Source organism: Lampris incognitus, chromosome 8 (assembly GCF_029633865.1).
Source record: "Lampris incognitus isolate fLamInc1 chromosome 8, fLamInc1.hap2, whole genome shotgun sequence".
NCBI lineage: Eukaryota > Metazoa > Chordata > Actinopteri > Lampriformes > Lampridae > Lampris > Lampris incognitus.
The window spans coordinates 37707422-37724587 of NC_079218.1; the positions used below are offsets into that span (position 1 = coordinate 37707422).

A 17166-nucleotide genomic window follows, 5' to 3' on the forward strand; every position below is an offset into this window, starting at 1 on the left:
AGTAACAAAGAAACTAATTATTTTCTTACATAAAATGCAAATGCAAAAACAGACAATATTAAATAAATGAAATAGAAACTTGATGACATACAATGAACAGAGGAACTTCTAACATCTAACAATATAACAATAAAGATTAAAGAATATGTAGATGAATAAAAACTTTTTGGAAAACTATGGTGTTCAAATGTGTGCTAATGGTTCAGAAAATATCCCAACAAAAAGTGCTTTAATTTAGCATTCTCCTTAAAATCTTTGTTTCCTGGCTTTTCTGGAGGCAAAGTCATTTATGACGTCATTGTAGGAGATCTTGCGGCCAACTGTATTGTTAATGCTTATAAGTGCCAGTCCACTCAATCTCTCTTGAGCCATGGAAGATCTTGCGTGTATGTTTTTAACAATTTCAGCTTGAAAAAGCTGCGCTGTGCAGAAGCTAGACAGTCACAGGGAGAGTGCAGGCTATCCTTGGAGCTCCCCAAAGATTTGGATATAACTCTTGGGGGGGGGCTGGCGCGGGGGCCCTCAGCGACCGCTTAGTTCGCTTATGCCGTGGGCCGGCTCTGATCAGAAAATCATGTGACAGCCATGGAGCAAACAAGACGTGATTAATTACACAGAGACAAGAATTACCTTTCAGCTTGATTTATTACATAACAGAACATTACATGGTACCAGGAGTGAACCAGACAGAAAATGGATGCGATAAAATCACCGGGGACTTTAACGTTAACTAGAAATGTAGACGCGAACTGGAGAAATTTTAAGCAGCGGTTCAAGCTGTACGTCGCGACGAAAGACCGCCATGCTGCTCACCATCGAGCCGATGCGCTGGAGGTGTACCACACAATCACGTTTGCAAACGAGGGAGACACAAACAAGCTGGAGGAAGTCATCCAGAAATTCGACGAACACTGCCTGTCAAGAAAGAATGACACTTACGAGAGGTATGTGTTTAGATCGCGGATGCAATGCGAAGGAGAGACTTTTGATCGTTTTCTCGCAGACCTTAAGCTAAAGGCTAGTACCTGTAACTTCAATGCACTGAACCAGTCGATGATTCGTGGTCAAATTGTGTTCGGCACATGTGACAAGAAAGTCAGAGAAATATTGTTAAGGGAAGCGGAACTCAGTTTGGACAACGCTGTGAGAATATGCCAGGCCAGCGAGTTGGCTAAACAACACGTGGAAACGTTTGAAGGTGCCACTAAGGGACTAGCTTTAGCTCGGCCAAGTGCGAACGTAGACGCCGTTTCATTCGAGGAAGATGGACGCGGAAACTACCGAGGCGCTCGAAGCAAGCAAAGTGACACATTTAGCTGCAAGAGTTGTGGGGATAACCATGCAATGCACAGCATTTGGTAAAACGTGCTCCAGGCGTAAGGGACAAAACCACTATGCAGAATGTGTTTTTCAAGAGAAAGGAAAAAACGCAAAGTGCATGTAGTGGATGAAACTGATGAGGACACTGATTCACTGAGTGATTCATTTTTCGTGAACATGGTTTCCTGTGACTCTGAAAAAAGTGTGCGGCCAACTCAAGAGTGTAGACACTGGACATCAAGTCAGTGCAGTGGGAACAGACAAATGGGCGGCACCTAGTTAATGGAACAAGGGTGTTCTTCAAATTAGACACAGGGGCAAAAGCCAACCTGATTAGTGTAAAAGACATTAAAGCACTTAAAGAGAAGCCACAAATACATAAACGGACAGTCCCACTGAAGGTATATAACGGACAGCGAATAGAAACCAAAGGGGTGTGCGGGCTGAAAGTGAATGTGAAAGGGAAGCAACAAAACCTGATTCTCATGGTTGTTCGTAATGATCATGAGTCACCGCTAGGAGACAAAGCATGTGAAGACCTTGAGCTGGTCTAGAGGGTCTACCAAATCAACAGTGAAAAGGTGGTTCTTAAGACTCACAGCGACACAGTAACTGACATTGTGCAAAAGTTTCCTGATATCTTCACAGGCCAAGGGACGTTGCCATTCACCTACACAATAGAGCTGAAAAGTTATACCAAGCCAGCATTGCACGCCCCACGGAGAGTGCTAGCACCACTTCGAGCCAATTTAAAGATAGAACTCAATTTCAATGTCAGTGTCATGAAATTATTGGTTAAAACTGGTTGGTTCATATGTTAGCACGTGTCATATTTTGTCTTACAGGAAGAAAACATGAGTGGATTTTGATATAAAAATATAAAGAAATTGATTCTTTGGATTTTTTTTTTGTTGCCATATATTGTTAAATATTTGCACAATATGACTGGGATTTGATATAAAAGGGTTGAAAAGGCATTTTTCATTCCATCTTGACTTTAAACCTATCGATATGGAACAAGTTCAACACTTGACAAAATAACTTAACCAAACCACTTTCACTGGAAATAAAATAGTTGTGCCGCTCTCTTTCAATTGAAATTTTCTCTCCTGCCCTTCTGTCGGATCACCCCAGTTGGAAGATCTAGCAGTAGTGTGACATCAAACGGCAGAAACTTAAAAAAAAAAAAGTTAATCTTCTCACCCCTGGTTTTTGAGGTACTCCAACTCTCCACCCTACAAATCGGCAGTTTTCTCAAAACTATGTTCAGTTAGGAGCCAAATTTAAACCCTTTAAGAATACTCCAACGTTCCTAATGACATTTTTTTGGTTAGAGTAAAAAGTGACATGTATCGATCAAGCTACTTCTAGGGCAGCATCTTGGAATAATTCTTAGGAGTAAGTCAAGTGTTTTGAAGCTACCCCAAACAAAATATTAGTACGGTGCAATGGGATTCCTATGAATGCAACCAATCACCACAAAGTTCAGAGAGCAGTAGCCATCTACAAGGATTTTGCCATCTGCAATTTTATAGGCTAATTCCTTATTCTGAATAGTCCAGCTCTTTCATATCTCGACTTTTGCAAAAAATTTATATATATATATAATAAAAAAAAACTTTAACAAAACCAAATCAGTAAACACACATTAAGAATACATTGTGCAGGATTAGAAGGTTAAGTAGTGACAAAGGAAATTTACAGCAGGGCTTATTTTAAAAACCATGCCTACTGTTATGTGCATGTGTTTTTTAACAGATGCAGTTCATCAATATCAGTTTTCATGATTAAAATTCAGGGTGTAACCTTTAATCTTTTCTCTTTTTTTTTGCTTTTCTTTGTAGGAAAATACTTCAAGTCCCTCCCATATATACTGATGGGAAGTTTAGCTATTTCTGGTGGTCTTTTCTGTTTCCTGCTGCCAGAAAGCTATGGAAGAGTTTTACCCGAGACCATGTCACAAATGCAGAAAATCTGTGGGTGAGTTCACACACCAAACTTTGTCATATACAATGTTGTATTTTCCATAAAGGTGTAGCCTTTCTAAAAGAACTACCTTTTCCTGGACACTTGCTGACAAATACTGCTGGATACCGGGGTTCATTTGACAAGAGTAAGAGTTTGGACCAATTAAATTGGGCTCTTTCTTGTTGTTACAACAGTTGTTAGGAATGGTCAAATTGCATATTGGCTACAGGATATCGGTCTTTTGTGAAAACATACTAATTTGGTCATTGCATTGTGAAACATTCAATAACTTTACATTAGCTCCAAGGCAGGATAAATTCAATTGTGTGATGATGTCAAAAACCTATTATAAAACATTTAACAAGCAACTCAAAAGTTCAGAAATTAAGTTTGGTTTATCAGAAATCCAACGTACAGTGTGACCGATGAACCTTTCTTCTAGCTTTGTATTTGCTTTAGCGCACTTGATGGTCTGGTGCTGACTGTCATTTTGTTCTTCCAACAGGAAAACAGCAGAATCGGATAAGGAGAACGCCAATGGAGACAGCGTGTCTGATTATCGAAAAGAATCCAAGTTATAGCTGGGTATTACCATTTCTGAACCGTCAAAGCAAAGTGTTAAAACGTTAATGGCAGTGGCAGCTGGGCAGCCCACAAAAGAATAACTTCACCTTTAGTCCCAAAGGAGTCTTTGGCTTATGGTGTATTGAAACATTAAACTTAAGAAGGCTCAAGGTGATGTAGGTTTTTTTTAATATGAGTATTTTGAAGCCCTCAAGTAAGTATAAAATGTCTTTGAAGTCTTTGAAATGTCTGTAAGAACACTCGACCCAGAAGACTGAATCTTTCCAGCAAGTGTACATGCAATAAAAAGAGGCGCTAATGTAATGGACATTTGTAATGTTGAATGTGGAAACTGTGAGCCAACTGGGAACTGAACCAAACCCCTTATGGTCTGTCTGCACCTTCCAGTCCCATGGCCATGCCAAGGGTTATTCATTAATGGAAATTTGTTAATTTTAGTTAACAATTACACAATTTAAATGTAATTTCATATTAGTGATTAACTTAAGAGTATCTGAGAATCTATCCACAATATTAGAATTATTTATTTTTTCTTTCCCTTTTAGTGGATATTAAAAGTTTGTACACCTCTTAAAATAGCAGGTTTGTGATGTGAAAAAAAGAAAGAAAAGAAATCAAAATAAATCATGTCAGAACGTTTTCCACCTTTATTCTGAAATTGAAACCTATAAAGATGAAGTGAAAAGCAATCAAAAACATTTTAGGGGAATATATATATATATATAAACTTAAATAGCCTGGCTGCATAAGTGTGCGCACCCCCAAACTAATACGTTGTTGAAGCACCTTTTTATTTTATTACCGCCCTGAGTGTTTGGGCTATCACTACCCTCTTCTTCATGTCCTCAGATATCTCCTTTGCTCTCGGCATTGTTGATTTGTATGGGACCACAGTGGTTTGGTTGGTTTCCTCTCACTTTTAATTAGTGCAGGCCAAACCCTTTCCCAAGGATGTCTCATTTCATTGGTCTGCTTAAATGATTAATTAAGCACCCAAATGTGTTTCACCCGAGTCTGCTACCTGCTTGACTTAACCAATGCAGCTGGGGGTTCACTTACTTTTGCACATACACTAATTCCATGTTTCATGTAGTTTTTGGGCTACTTAAACAAGTCCCACTAAACAAGTACATGCAACTGATAAACATATATCTGACATTTCATACATAAAAACTGGTGATGATAGAATAAGAAAATCATGGTAAAACAACAGAAAAATCTAAACTGCTCAAGGGGTTCACATACTTTAAAGCAGCACTGTATATATATATATATATATATATATATATGTATATATATATATATATATATATATATATATATATATTTCCATTCCATTATCCAAACTGCTTATCCTGCTCTCAGGGTCATGGGGATGCTGGAGCCTATCCCAGTAGTCATTGGGCGGAAGGCGGGGAGACACCCTGGACAGACCGCCGGGCCATCACATGGCGCTAGGCCATCACACCTACATCTATATTGAGATATATACAGTGCATCCGGAAAGTATTCACACCCCTTCACTTTCCCCACATTTTATGTTAGAGCCTTAGTCCAAAATGGATTAAATTCCTTTTTTTTCTCATCAATCTACATACAATACCCCATAATGACAAAGCGAAAAAGGTTTTGTAGAAATTTTTGCAAATTTATTAAAAATAAAAAACTGAAATATTGCATGTACATAAGTATTCACACCCTTTACTCAGTACTTGGTTGAGGCACCCTTGGCAGCGATTACAGCCTCAAGTCTTCTTGGGTATGAAGCTACAAGCTTGGCACACCTATATTTGGGGTATTTCTCCCATTCTTCTCTGCAGATCCTCTCGAGCTGCACAGCTATTTTCGGGTCTTTCCAGAGATGTTCAATGGGGTTCAAGTCTGGGCTCTGGCTGGGCCACTCAAGGACATTCACAGACTTGTCCCGAAGCCACTCCTTCATTGTCTTGGCTGTGTGCTTAGGGTCATTGTCGTGTTGAAAGGTAAACCTTCGCCCCAATCTGAGGTCCTGAGTGCTCTGGGGCAGGTTTTCATCAAGGATCTCTCCGTACTTTGCTCCATTCATCTTTCCCTCGATCCTGACTAGTCTCCCAGTTCCTGCCGCTGAAAAACATCCCCACAGCATGATGCTGCCACCACCATGCTTCACTGTAGGGATGGTATTAGCAAGGTGATGAGAGGTGCCTGGTTTCCTCCAGACATGACGTTTGGCATTCCGGCCAAAGAGTTCAATCTTGGTTTCATCAGACCAGAGAATCTTGTTTCTCATGGTCTGAGAGTCCTTTAGGTGCTTTCTGGCAAACTCTAAGCGGGCTGTCATGTGCCTTTTACTGAGCAGAGGCTTCCGTCTGGCCACTCTACCATAAAGGCCTGATTGGTGGAAGGTTCTCCCATCTCTACAGAGGAACGCTGGAGCTCTGTCAGAGTGACCATCGGGTTCTTGGTCACCTCGATACAATCCTGTCTCGGAGGTCCACAGACAATTCCTTTGACTTCATGGCTTGGTTTCTGCTCTGACATGCACTGTCAACAGTGGGACCTTATATAGACAGGGTCAACAGTGGGACCTTATATAGACAGGTGTGTGCCTTTCTAAATCATGTCCAATCCATTGAATTTACTACAGGTGGACTCCAATCAAGATGTAGAAACATCTCAAGGATGATCAGTGGAAACAGGATGAACCTGAGCTCAATTTTGAGTAGCAAAGGGTGTGAATACTTATGTACATGCAATATTTCAGTTTTTTAGTTTTCATAAATTTGCAAAAATTTCTACAAAACCTTTTTCACTTTGTCATTATGGGGTATTGTGTGTAGATTGATGAGAAAAAAAAGGAATTTAATCCATTTTGGAATAAGGCTGTAACATAACACAATGTGGGGAAAGTGAAGGGGTGTGAATACTTTCCGGATGCACTGTATATATATAGATATATAGCTATATATATCTATATATATATAGATGTAGGGAAAAAACGTTTAATACAAAGCAGTACAAGCTTATTTGATGTATCACGCACTCATCGGCTGCTAATGATAGCATCTGATGAGTGCGCGACACATGAAACAAGCTTGTACCGCTATGTATTAAAAGTTTTTTTTCTCACATCTATATTGATATTCTGCTCCTCATTTGTTAAGAACTTTTAATCAACACCATTGACGGTTTCCGAAAAAAAACTGATATATATATATATATATATATATACACACACACACACACACACACACACATATATATATATATATATATACGGTGGCACAGGTTAATGCGGGTTTCCTCCGGGGGGCTCCGGTTTCCTCCCACAATCCAAGGACATGTAAGTCAGGTGACCGTACTAAATTGTCCCAAAATATTTGTGTGTGTGTGTGTGTCGGCCCTGTGATGGCTTGGTGGCTTGTCCAGGTTGTCTCCCCGCCTGTCGCCTGATGACTGATGGAATAGGCTTCAGCATCCCCGCGAACCTGAGAGCAGGAAAAGCGGTTCAGATAATGAATGAATGATATATATCCATCCATTATCCAACCTGCTTATCCCAATTGGGGTTGCGTAGTCATCAGCCAGCAGGCGGGGAGACACCCTGGACAGGCCGCCAGGCCATCACAGGGCCGAGACAAACACACACGCACTGTGTGTGTTTGTGTTTGTGTGCGTTTGTGCAGTCAGGGTTGGCAGGGTAGGCAAATTCATAACATATCGAAATCTCACTCTAGTCACCATTGTGCTGTGTTATATATTGTATTTGTAATGATCTTTTTATGTCCTTGTCCTTTTTAAGTCCTTAAACTTCTCATAGCGAAACGTCATATAGCGCACAAGCTCACCTACTTTTTCAATGGGAAGGGTAGGCTCTGCTTTTTCAGGTTTGTCTATAACGCTGTGAATTTCAGAGTTTCGCATGCATATTGCATAGTTTAAGGCGAAATCAACGGACGAGGAAAGGCACTGCTTATGGCGGGAGTGCGAGCCAATCAGAGCCATCAAGGTCACGTCACGTCACACAGAGATACATGGAGAAAGACAGGCGAGTGGACATCAAGTGAAGGTAAGCCATTGATTTTGCACTTTAATGTTGGTGGCAGTGTTAAATTAATCTGTAAACATGTTTTCATGTAGTGTGGCTGTGTTGGACAAGTCAACACGTTTCCTCCGGGGGCTCCGGCTTCCTCCCACAGGCCAAAGACATGTAGGTCAGGTGAATCCGCCGTACTAAATTGTCCCTAGGTATGTGTGTGTGTGTGTGTGTGAGCCTCACACACACACACACACACACATATATCAAATTATTATATTATCAAGCCAATCAAATTGTAAAGTCCACTTTTTTAATTATCATAATGTTGGCAGTTGGTGATGAAATTGCACCCAACAATGTACCCTATTGGGTCCAATCAATATAGATATAATTCTTAGCTGATTTGAGCTATTGACTAGTTGGGCCATTGCTGTCTATTAATTTTCAATTTTCTTTGAATTTGAGTTATATAAAGTCCAATTAATACAATCTAAAAATACAGGAGAGTTCTTATTGTTCATTTTTACAAATCTATACAAATGTAGAGTTCAGGAATCATCCATCCATCCATCCATCCAATATCCAAGCCTCTTATCCTGCCCTCAGGGTCGCGGGGATGCAGGAGCCTATCCCAGCAGCAGGAATACTTTGTCATTTCATTTCATGTTCATTTCCCCCAGCCCACAGCAGTGCAGCACAAAGAAAAAAACAGATATCCAAAAACTACAAGAATGCATAGTATATCCAAAATGATACATACGTATATCAGGAGAACGAACGCCGGCCAGGATAACTGTTAGAACTGTTTTCTGCATGGGCTAGCAGTGAGCTTAGCCTGCCCCGCTTCCGCGTCCGGTCAAACCGCTCTCGGTGCTTCGTCCTCAGGCGCAGCTCCAGGCAAGGGCTGTGGTCCTAGGGTTCGCCGGACGCAGCAGACCAGGCTCCCTCCCCCAGCCGATCCAACGCCAGCTCTACTAGCCAGACACCCTCGACACACCTCCTCGCACTCCACACGACGACACCAAAAACACCAGAGTTCACGCCAGGTGAGGCCGCTGCCAGACTGCCCTCGGTGTTATTGGAACTGCCAGTCTGTAAGGGCTAGAAGTTAGCATAGCTTGCCCCGCTTCCACGTCCTGTCAGACCACCCTTGGTGTTACCTCCTTGGTCACAGCTCCAGGCAGGGCCGTGGTCCCTGGGCCCACAGGAAGCAGCAGACCAAGCTTTCCCATCCGATCCAGCGCCAGCTCTCCCAGCCACCAAACGAAGGCAAACCCCAAACGCAGATGTTGACAAAGACACTGCATGGACGGCACTCACACCACCATCTTCCCACACCGGTACTGGGTGAGGCTGCCGTAAACGCGAATTCCCACCACCATCTTCCCACAAAGGAAGTTCACAAAGGTATGCATCTGTTTGTGTAGCTGAACTGAAGTGTTTAGTAATGGATTTTACAAATCTAAACAACATTTGAATTGATATTTATTGTTCATTTTAGACCTCTAGTTTGCATTGATATTGTTCATTGTTAGAAACCTATATGAATCTAGAGTCCACAAAGGTATGCCACTATTCTTACATGCGCGTTTGCAATTTTGTAGCTGAATTTAAGTGTTTAGCTGCAGTGGATGCTTGCATGCATGCTTTTTAGCCAGCATCATTTATTGTGCGTTTCTCATTTTGTGTTTTCTGAGATACTGGCTAAATGTGAAATTAAGTACTGTGAATGACATGAGTACATGGGTCATATATGGCTTCCCAAGTCACACTTCTTTTTTTTAACTTGTAGTTTGCTGTGTTTTTTCAGGCTGGCTCAAGGCATCATGCCACATTTTCTTTTCATTGATTGACAATTCATCTGTCACTAACATATCACAAACACCCCTGAAAGTTGTCAACCATTTTGAAGTTTACAGATTTTTGTAAGTCATCTCAGTTTGTCTTCCATTTCTACAAATCAATGCATTTACTCATAAATAATATTTACTGTTCACTTTCACTATACATTTTTTTTTTATTTTGTTGATTCACTTTTTACAATGTTAACAAGTTGTTATATTATGTAGTTGAACTGGACTGGGATCTAACTGCACAGGAGAAGTATTAATGATGGGACACATGCTATTATTATATGTTTACCTTCTCATCAATTGTCACCTAATATACTGATGTCACTTTGTATCTCATAAGTTTGCATCTAAATCATTTTGGGTAAAAGCATGCTCGAAGTGACTAACTGCTATTTTCCCATATATTGCCCAAACATTGTGTTTTTAATTGATCATAGGTGACTTCAATACATATGATCTCAACATTCTGTCACCTCAACACCCAGTTTATTTGCATGAATTCACTCTCAGTTCTACTATCAGTAATTTTACTATACATCATAATACTGGAAATTTCATCTTATCTCATCTCATCTCATCATCAGCCGCTTCTTTGGGGTCAGGTCATGGTGGCAGCAAGCTAAGTAGGGCACTCCAGACATCCCTCTCCCCAGCAACTCCCTCCAGCTCCTCCTGGAGGATCCCAAGGCGTTCCCAGGCCAGATTGGACATGTAGTCCCCCCAGCAAGTTCTGGGTCTACCCTGGGGGTCTCCTCCCAGTTGAACATGCCCAGAAAACCTCCAAAGGAAGGTGCCCAGGAGGCATCCCAATTAGTTGCCACCTCAACTGGCTCCTTTCGACGTGAAGGAGCTGTGGCTCTACTCTGAGCTCCCTCCCGATGCCCAAGCTTGAGTGAGGAGGGTGAGGAGCTTGTCGAAAGGAGCCAGTTTAGGTGGTTCGAGTATCTGATTAGGGTGCCTTCCTTTGGAGGTTTTCCAATATATATATATCCGTGGCGCAGGGGTTAGCGCAGTCGCCTCACAGCAAGAAGGTCCTGGGTTCGAGCCCCGGGGTAGTCCAACCATGGGGGGGGGGTCGTCCTGTGTGGAGTTTGCATGTTCTCCCTGTGTCTGTGTGGGTTTCTTACGGGGGCTCCGGTTTCCTCCCACAGTCCAAAGACGTGTAGGTCATTTGAATTGGCCATACTAAATTGTCCCTAGGTATCAATGTGTGGATGTGGGTGTGTGTGTGTGTGTGTGTGTGGGGGGGGGGGGGGGGGGTCCTGTGATGGCCTGGCGGAACCGCTTATCCTGCTCTCATGGTCGCAGGGACGCAGGAGCCTATCCCAGCAGTCATTGGGCGGCAGGCGGGGAGACACCCTGGACAAGCCGCCAGGCCATCACAGGACCCACACACACAAACACACACACACACATTCGCACCTAGGAACAATATATATTTGTGTATTTATATATATATATATATATATTTATATATATATATTTATTTATTTATTTATTTGCAATTTCAGAGCTCTCCCCTCTTTTAAAGCCTCGCCTGTGTTAGTTAGAAGGCTAGAACAGTCATGGGCTCACTTGCTCCAAACTTTGGCACAGTGCAAGTCAATGGAAAGAGGTGATATGGCACAACAAGCAGGGGCACTGTCATAGCGCCATCACAACTTTGTCCTTGTCAGTTCACACTTCCTCACAGATTATCACAAGCCCTGCCTTCTCCCTATCTCAGATCTAACCCACACCACACACCAAAACAAGAATTACATAAAGGATGTAAATTCCCACATTACAGGTTCTAATTTTATGGGCTGTTTAAAGTCCTCAAAGATGCTGTGTCAGAGGTCGTCTTTAGTGATGCAAGACAATAATGATTATGAGGTTGTTCAAAGCCATCTCTGGCACACAGTGACGCTTATTAGCTTTTGGCAGAGTTTACAAGCAGCTGCATCTCAGGACTGATCAGGTTTTTCTTTTGGAGATTTTCCTCATTTGGATCGGGGGTCCAAGGATTGAAGGTGACTTATGCCATATATTATTTTTCTTCAGAAATGTGTGCAAATTCCTGTGAGATGATAAATGGTAGAAGCATGAGATTTTGTCCATTGATTGGAAGTTTTGTGCAAATGCTGCCCAAGAAATATGACCTCAATCTGCACAATAATTTTCATTTTTATTTAACCTTTATTCAACCAGGCTACTCATTAAGATAAATTTTTATTTGCAGTGATGGCCTAGCAATTTATTAAAGGTCAGCTTTGAAAAGTCTTAACTCCTGCACCACAAGTCGAATTTACACAAAACTTGGCACAGACATCCATCTCCTCACTCAACAAATTTGCCTCAAGAACTACTAAATTCTGCCTGACTAGATGTCCGTCATTTTGAATTTTTTGTTGTTTCATAACAATGTTGAAACAGTTGTGTAAAACTATTCTGAAATCGTTCAATAGGGGCACCACCAGTTCCAAGCACGTGCATGGGCCTGGTGCTAATTTGGCCATAAATCGATAACAGTTTGTCCAAACATTACCAAACTTGGTGGATATTTTTAATAAAGCTTGTTGAAGCTTTCAACTTCTAACAGTTTGTGTTGGCTTGAAGCCCAGAATCAACATAGTCCGGGGTTCAAATACAACAATATAGCCGCTTGTACTGATTGTAAAGCCCTTCAGGACTACCTTGTGATTTTGGTCTATACAAATAAAACTTGACCTGACTTGAGACAATTGTCATTGAAATATTCTTGATTTTTCCGCGTTCAAGGCAATGGATGTTAGTACTGTTGGAATTATTTTTGCCATCAGTCTGTGATGTCCTTAGAGTTGTTATTCTCATTCCTTTCTTTCTTTCTTTCTTTCTTTCTTTCTTTCTTTCTTTCTTTCTTTCTTTCTTTCTTTCTTTCTTTCTTTCTTTCTTTCTTTCTTTCTTTCTCTCTCTTTTTATCCTAATTTCTTTTTTATTTCTAATTTCCTTCCTTCAGATGTTATGTTAATGTTCTTTGTGTCTTTATGTTGAGTATCCCACCAAGCAAAAAATATGATTTGTATCAATGTACCTGCCTATCTAAACTAATCTCAAGATGTAACAGGATTAGAAATTAGCAATCACTCATTTCTAAGTTATAGGCTTTGTTTCAACTACACTGGGGAGCATGGCTAAATGAGAAGAGAAAGAAACAACCTGTTTGAACCACAAATTCTGGTGGGGAAAAACAACAGCGATGTGACTTGTTAACCACGATATTACTGTACATTTGCATCCTTATGTTATTTGTTTAATATTGTGGTAGTTCACTTTTAACTTAGAGTGTAAGTAAATGAAAGCATTTTGCTAGAATATAATATGAATATAATGTGTATTCATTCAACATTTTCACTGTTGGACAATAGTAAAGCCTATTGGGTCATATAGAACAAGCACATAGAGTTTTGATTCCCGTGCATTAACAGCACTGCTAACTTCTCCACAAATGCAAATCTCCCTCCACAGTTGCTGTGTGTTTGGAGAGCTCAAAAACTAGTCAGACCCAAGCGTTAATTCTTCTAAGCAGCATTTAGAGTACAGGCACGTGCACTTCTTTGGGGTGTTCGAAAGTAAGGAATGTTGTTTAGAGGAAAAACATCTCTTAGGCTACGAGAATGGCCCACGGGGGGCGGGTAGGTCGGGGTTGAGTAAATGGTGTGGCCCAGCTTTTGATCATTCCCCTCCTCACTTGCTATGGGCTCTGATCTAATCAAAATAATGAGTAAAAGGTGCCTCTCTGTCACTGGTGAAATGGCTTTACCCTCCTTGTTTTAGATGTGGTTAACAGGAGGATCCAGCAGCCTTTAGAGTTTCTCACTCTCCTTATCGCTCTAGGAAGGAACAGCCGTACCCTGAGACTTGACAAGGGATTTGACGAGTCAGTCAGCTCTGGACATATATTTTTGTTTTTTGTGGATGCCGTCCCACCGAGTCAATCTTGCTAACCCTCATCCCAAACAGGACTAAACTCTATTACTCTGCCTTATATCCTGAAAACTTTCAAACACGCATACGCACACACAATTTTAATTTTGAAAAAAAGAAATGGGCAATTATGATGACTACACTGCTTTCCTTGGACAGTCTGGCCCCTTCTTCTGGATCACATTCTTCCTTCTAAATACTGTTTTTACCTCCACCGGATTAAATGGGCTTTACATCATCTTTGTTGGAGCAATTCCCAAACACTGTTGTGCTGTTCCAGACGTCAACTTGACAGAGGAGTGGAGAGAGGCCATCATTCCCGTACAGGTGGTGAATGGTGAACAGGTGTTGAGCAAGTGCAGCAGATACAGGCTGGATGTGGTCAGAAATCTGTCCGCTCAGGGAAACCTACCTGGCAGAGATGTCAACCTTACTTTACTGGAACAGGAGGGCTGTGTGGATGGATGGCGCTACAGCAAAGACATCTTCCAGTCCACCATAGTCACGGAGGTCAGCACATGCATGCATTTTTACACTTTGTAGAAGCTGATGTTAGTTATGACAAAAGGTAAAATGTGTTTCTCTCTCTCTCTCTCTCTCTCTCTCTCTCTCTCTCTCTCTCTCTCTCTCTCTCTCTCTCTGTCCATCTAGAGTCCCTGTAGTTTTTCCCTGTTTATATATTCATATAATTTTGTTTTCCAATAGTGGGACCTTGTTTGTGACAATGAGTGGAAGGTTCCTTTTGCATCCTCGTGTCTCTTTTTGGGCTTCCTGGTTGGGTCCTTCTGCTCAGGCCAGATTTCTGACAGGTATGTCAAGTTTGCTTTGTAAACCAAAGAAAATAATCAAAAGTGCTATTTGCACTGTTTTCTATCATAGTATCGACCACAGATGCTGTGCTAAACAGCTCTGGAGGGGTGTCAATAATGTCTTAGTATTTGATGAGGTCATCTTGATATGCAGCATAAAGTTTGGATAAAAGTTTGCTGGGACATCTGGGTTTTTTTTTTGTTTTTTTTTTTCCAGGATAGAAAAGGAAAAAAAAATTGCAACTTGCAAGTGATTATGTTGGGGAGATTTGAGGATTATTCATTTATATATATATATATATATATATATATATATATATGTGTGTGTGTGTGTGTGTGTGTGTGTGTGTGTGTGTATAGATAGATAGATAGATAGATAGATAGATAGATAGATAGATAGATAGATAGATAGATAGATAGATATCATTATAACAGCAGTAGCCCTATCTACTGTAAATAGTAGACAGATTCTCCTTGAGTCGGGATACTTGACCATGTATGCATGCAGGTTTTCTTTCCTGCTGACCAAAACACCAGCTGATTTCACTAATCAGCACACCTTCAATCTGGAAGAGGAGGACAAAACCAGTGAACCCAGTTGGTGTCATGCTAGGATTGGAATGAAAGCCCACATACACGTGGCCCTCCACCCCCACACTGCTGTTGGCTTTCTAAACTGCCAGGCAGTTAATCATGTTCTCTTGTTGTGTCAAGTATTCAAGCCACGCAATTACAACAGGAGATTAACTACCTGGTAGAATAGAGAAAAACTTTGGTTTTCAATTGTGTGCCATAAAGCAGACCTGGGTAACTGGTGTGCCATGGAGGGCCAAGTTTATGCAGGTTTTCCCTCCTACTAAGTATGCACAATATTGAATTAATTCCAAGGTCGTACCAATAATTTTTGTTTTGCTGCAACACCACCATGTGTCTTAGGTTCCACCAGTTCAGTTTACCTATTAATATACCATAACTGTGATACTTGGTGTAGATAAATACATCTAAAAACCCTGCTTTATTAGTACCTGACCTGATGTAAACACTAGTTTCCAAGTGTCTGCATCCATTGAAGGATTATTATTTCACCTTAAATGAAAACATGTAACATTAAATTTGGCATAGCATTTTCATTTGCATTTTTTTTTACAACATGTCGTTCATTGAAAGCTTCCCAGTAAAAATACTACCACCGTTGCTTCAAGTGAAAACAATTTTTTGTACATATCAGAAAGGCCTACATTTCTTTGTTGGCTGCAGCATGGCCTGTTTTTCCATCAATGCCTGTTGTCACTGTCAGCACATCAGTGATGTGACATTATATTGGTTTGAATCATTGGGCATAATTTTGATATCTATCTCTGTACTGAGCACATTTGTAAGCGATAACTGGATGATATCAATAAGTTGACAGATATATTGTGCACCCCTACTCCCAACCAATTGCTACACCAGGTGCTTTCACTGGTTAGCGCGCCATCCAAAGTGTGCAGACTGACCAGTCAAATCACACACTGTAGTAACTGGTTGAAAGGAAAACCCAAGCATAGTCTTGGTTCTCCATGGCACACAGTTGCTCAGTCATGTGTTTGCAGTTTTTTTCTTCCAAAAAGAAAACACCAGACCAATGGATTGTTATTAATCAAAATGCCCTCCACCAATGCACAAGTAGCTAATGGAGGACAGTGGTCTCAATAGACTCTGATGGCAGCCATGACAACCCCTCAGAAAAGGAGTGGCTGACCCAGATAAGCGATGCCTAATTACAACAAATCACACCCCCTTAGGAAATGTCTGGTTTTAGGAGTAAATCCTTGGATGAGAGAAAGGGCTGCCTTAAAGATAAGAATATTTGCTATATGTGCTGTGCATCAATCAGTCACCTAGCCAAAAACTGTGACAAAAATGTTCAGTGTGGAGAGTGCAACTGTAAGATCCAGGGCCGACTCCATGGATAACTCAGGCCTATGCAACTACAAGAGATCAAGTCAGGGCGCAAAAGGATGGTGCCCCTCTTGTCGTCACATTGAAACACACTGACATCTGTGGGACTGCAGTCAGGTCAAGGTCATGCTCCAAAGTCTTTCATCAGAGTTTATCTAGCCGGCCAGAAGCGAAAGCTGTTACAACCTATGCTGTCCTTGATGAGCAGAGCAACAAGTCCCTGACAAGAACAGAGTTTTTTTTAGCTATTTGGTATTAAGGCGGGTACAGCACCATACCTGAAGACATGTTCAGGAGTCACTGAAACTACAGGGCGGTGAGCTTACAATTTAATTATTTGATCATTGGATGGCAAAACTCATATTCCACTCCCCACTCTGATCGAATTTTATATGCTCCCAGATGATGAATCTGAAATCACCACACCTGAGATCGCCAGACACTATACATAGCTCAAGCAGGTAGTGGACAAGATCCCAACTCTTGATCCTGCTACAGCCATCCTTGTCCTGCTTGGCCGAGACTTACCATGAGTGCATAACATTTGAAAACAATGCAATGGGCCCCACAACGCACCCAATGCCTGGCGTCTCAACCCAGGCTGGCTGATTATAGGGGAAGTCTGTCTCTGAAGAGCCCACAAGCCAGACTGTGTCAATGTCTACCAGACTAACACGCTAAGTAATGGGCATACATCTCTTTTTTGACCCTTGCACTAATAGCCTCC

The 17166-nt window shown here is 41.3% G+C and overlaps 1 protein-coding gene across 1 annotated transcript in view; it reads left to right on the forward strand.

Annotated features, from left to right (window-relative positions):
* Nucleotides 1–17166, forward strand: part of LOC130116380 (organic cation/carnitine transporter 2-like) — a 43172-nt gene that overhangs the window by 8779 nt on the left and 17227 nt on the right. Inside the window, exons 2-4 of the mRNA XM_056284296.1 lie at nucleotides 11720–11756; nucleotides 13970–14199; nucleotides 14395–14498. Of these exons, the coding sequence (XP_056140271.1) occupies nucleotides 11720–11756; nucleotides 13970–14199; nucleotides 14395–14498 (371 nt within the window). The remainder of the gene's footprint in view (nucleotides 1–11719; nucleotides 11757–13969; nucleotides 14200–14394; nucleotides 14499–17166) is intronic.